We start from the raw sequence: 1823 nt of genomic DNA, 5'->3' as shown, positions 1-1823 counted from the left end.
GAAGGTTCAGCAGTTCTTCCGGCTGTGTCAGCAAAGCATGGTGAGTGCCATGGGCTGGAGCCCACCAGAAATGTATATGCCTGGAGGTGAGACCAGGTGTATGTGCCCACGACGGAGAGGCCTGGGCTCTTTCTTGTCTCCCTGCCTCCCACCCCCCAACCCCACTCTCCCAGGTTGAGCTTCCTGATGGTGAGGGTGGATGGGGCTTTCTCTGGTCCTGGCTGGGGTGCGGATCTTCCTGACTGGCTGCCTCTCCTCTGTCTCTCTCCACTGAAGGACCCCACTGCGTTCCCCGTGCCCACCTTCCAGGACCTGGCGGGTTTTTGGGACCTCCTGCAGCTCTCTATCGAGGATGTGACCCTCAAGTTCCTGGAGTTACAGCAACTCAAGGCCAACAGCTGGAAACTCCTGGAGCCTAAGGTAGGGGGAGAGTCCCTTCAAGCCAAGAGGCCAGACCCTGGAAAATACCCTTCCCTAGAGAGGCCTGTGTGGGGAGAGGAGAGGAGCAGAGGGCATTCACGGGCAGCAAAGGCAGTCCTGGACAGGTGATGGTGTCCATCTTCTTCCAATATGACCACACTCTTGGTCACTGCCATCTGCTTGGCCCTGTGCCCATCACTGCCTGAGCGGCCAGAACCCCGAGGGGCTGCAGCCACCTCCCACCAGCTGTAGTCTGAGGGAGCGGAACTAGAGTTTCCAGAAGAGGAGACTGACCTTAGCTTGGACCTAGGCACGGAGGAGATCTTGGGGGGCCCCTCAGCACTCACCTCACTAGACGTTGCTTATGATGAGGCCCAGATGCCTGGTAGCGAACCCCCATTGCCCTGCGTGCGTCGGGGCCGCTGCATTCCTCCCGACCGGAGGGAACTCGCTCACTTCCCACCCACGTCCATGGAGGAGCGAGTCTTGAGTGCGAGTTGTCGCGAACGGCGCCACCAGGGGGCGCCCGGATTCGCAATTTTTAATGAAAAGCGGCTTTTGACCTTGTCCCAGGCACACTTGGGGCTTCTGGCCGCCCTCCGGCGTCGGAGCCGCGCGGCGTCAGTCCCCTGGGGCGGCGGGGAGCGCGAGCCGGGGATGGGGGTACCCCAGACTGAGCCGCCGCCCCCTCTCCCGGCAGGAGGAGAAGAAGGTCCCTCCGCCGATACCAAAGAAGCCCTCGCGGGGCCGGGGCGTGCCGGTGAAGGAGCGCTCCCTGGACTCGGTGGACCGGCAGCGGCAGGAAGCGCGCAAGCGGCTCCTGGCGGCCAAGCGCGCCGCCTCCTTCCGCCACAGCTCGGCCACCGAGAGCGCCGACAGCATCGAGATCTACATCCCCGAGGCCCAGACCAGGCTGTGACCGGCCCGGCCCGCCCAGCCCGGGCACGGGCCCGCGGTTTTCTACCCGTACTGTACACCCAGCGTCGAGGTCACTGTGAACGCGGGCCGCCCCGTGCGCACGCCCGGCCGGCACCGCACGCCCCGGCCCTTCCTGCCCGTCACACTCTCGTGGGTTTTTTACCTTCCTGACCCCACGCGAAGGCGCCCGGGCTGGGCTGGGGGCCGTGCCTCTCCGCCCTGCGCCCCCACCTGGACCCCCTTCTCTCCTGGTCCGACGCTTCGTCCCCACCTCCTTCCTACGGGCACCATCTCTGCCATTACTTCCCCCCACCCACGGGCCAGGCCGGGCCGGGTCCCCCATCTGGGCTCTGCGTACCCCCCCCCACCCCGCGGGGCTGGGCTTCGTGGGGATCAAGCTTCGTGGCTTTTTATGAAGAATCCCGAACCCCACCTAGGAGCCTGCCCCACCCTCCCAGGGGCTCCACCCTCAGCCCTCAGCCCAC

At 65.3% G+C, this 1823-nt stretch overlaps 1 protein-coding gene across 1 annotated transcript in view; it reads left to right on the top strand.

Moving 5' to 3' along the window:
* Positions 1 to 1817, top strand: part of DLGAP3 (DLG associated protein 3) — a 38855-nt gene extending 37038 nt beyond the window's left edge. The window contains exons 8-10 of the mRNA XM_040619230.1: positions 1 to 40; positions 277 to 420; positions 1121 to 1817. The exon at positions 1 to 40 is cut by the window's left edge and continues 52 nt beyond it. Of these exons, the coding sequence (XP_040475164.1) occupies positions 1 to 40; positions 277 to 420; positions 1121 to 1339 (403 nt within the window). The 3' untranslated portion in view covers positions 1340 to 1817. The remainder of the gene's footprint in view (positions 41 to 276; positions 421 to 1120) is intronic.
* The last annotated feature ends 6 nt before the right edge of the window (positions 1818 to 1823 follow it).

The sequence above is a fragment of the Ursus maritimus genome, unplaced genomic scaffold, assembly GCF_017311325.1.
Source record: "Ursus maritimus isolate PB19 unplaced genomic scaffold, ASM1731132v1 scaffold_32, whole genome shotgun sequence".
NCBI classification, from domain to species: Eukaryota; Metazoa; Chordata; class Mammalia; order Carnivora; family Ursidae; genus Ursus; species Ursus maritimus.
The sequence above is the reverse complement of the archived record's forward strand: the minus strand, read 5'-3'. Positions and strand labels throughout refer to the sequence as shown.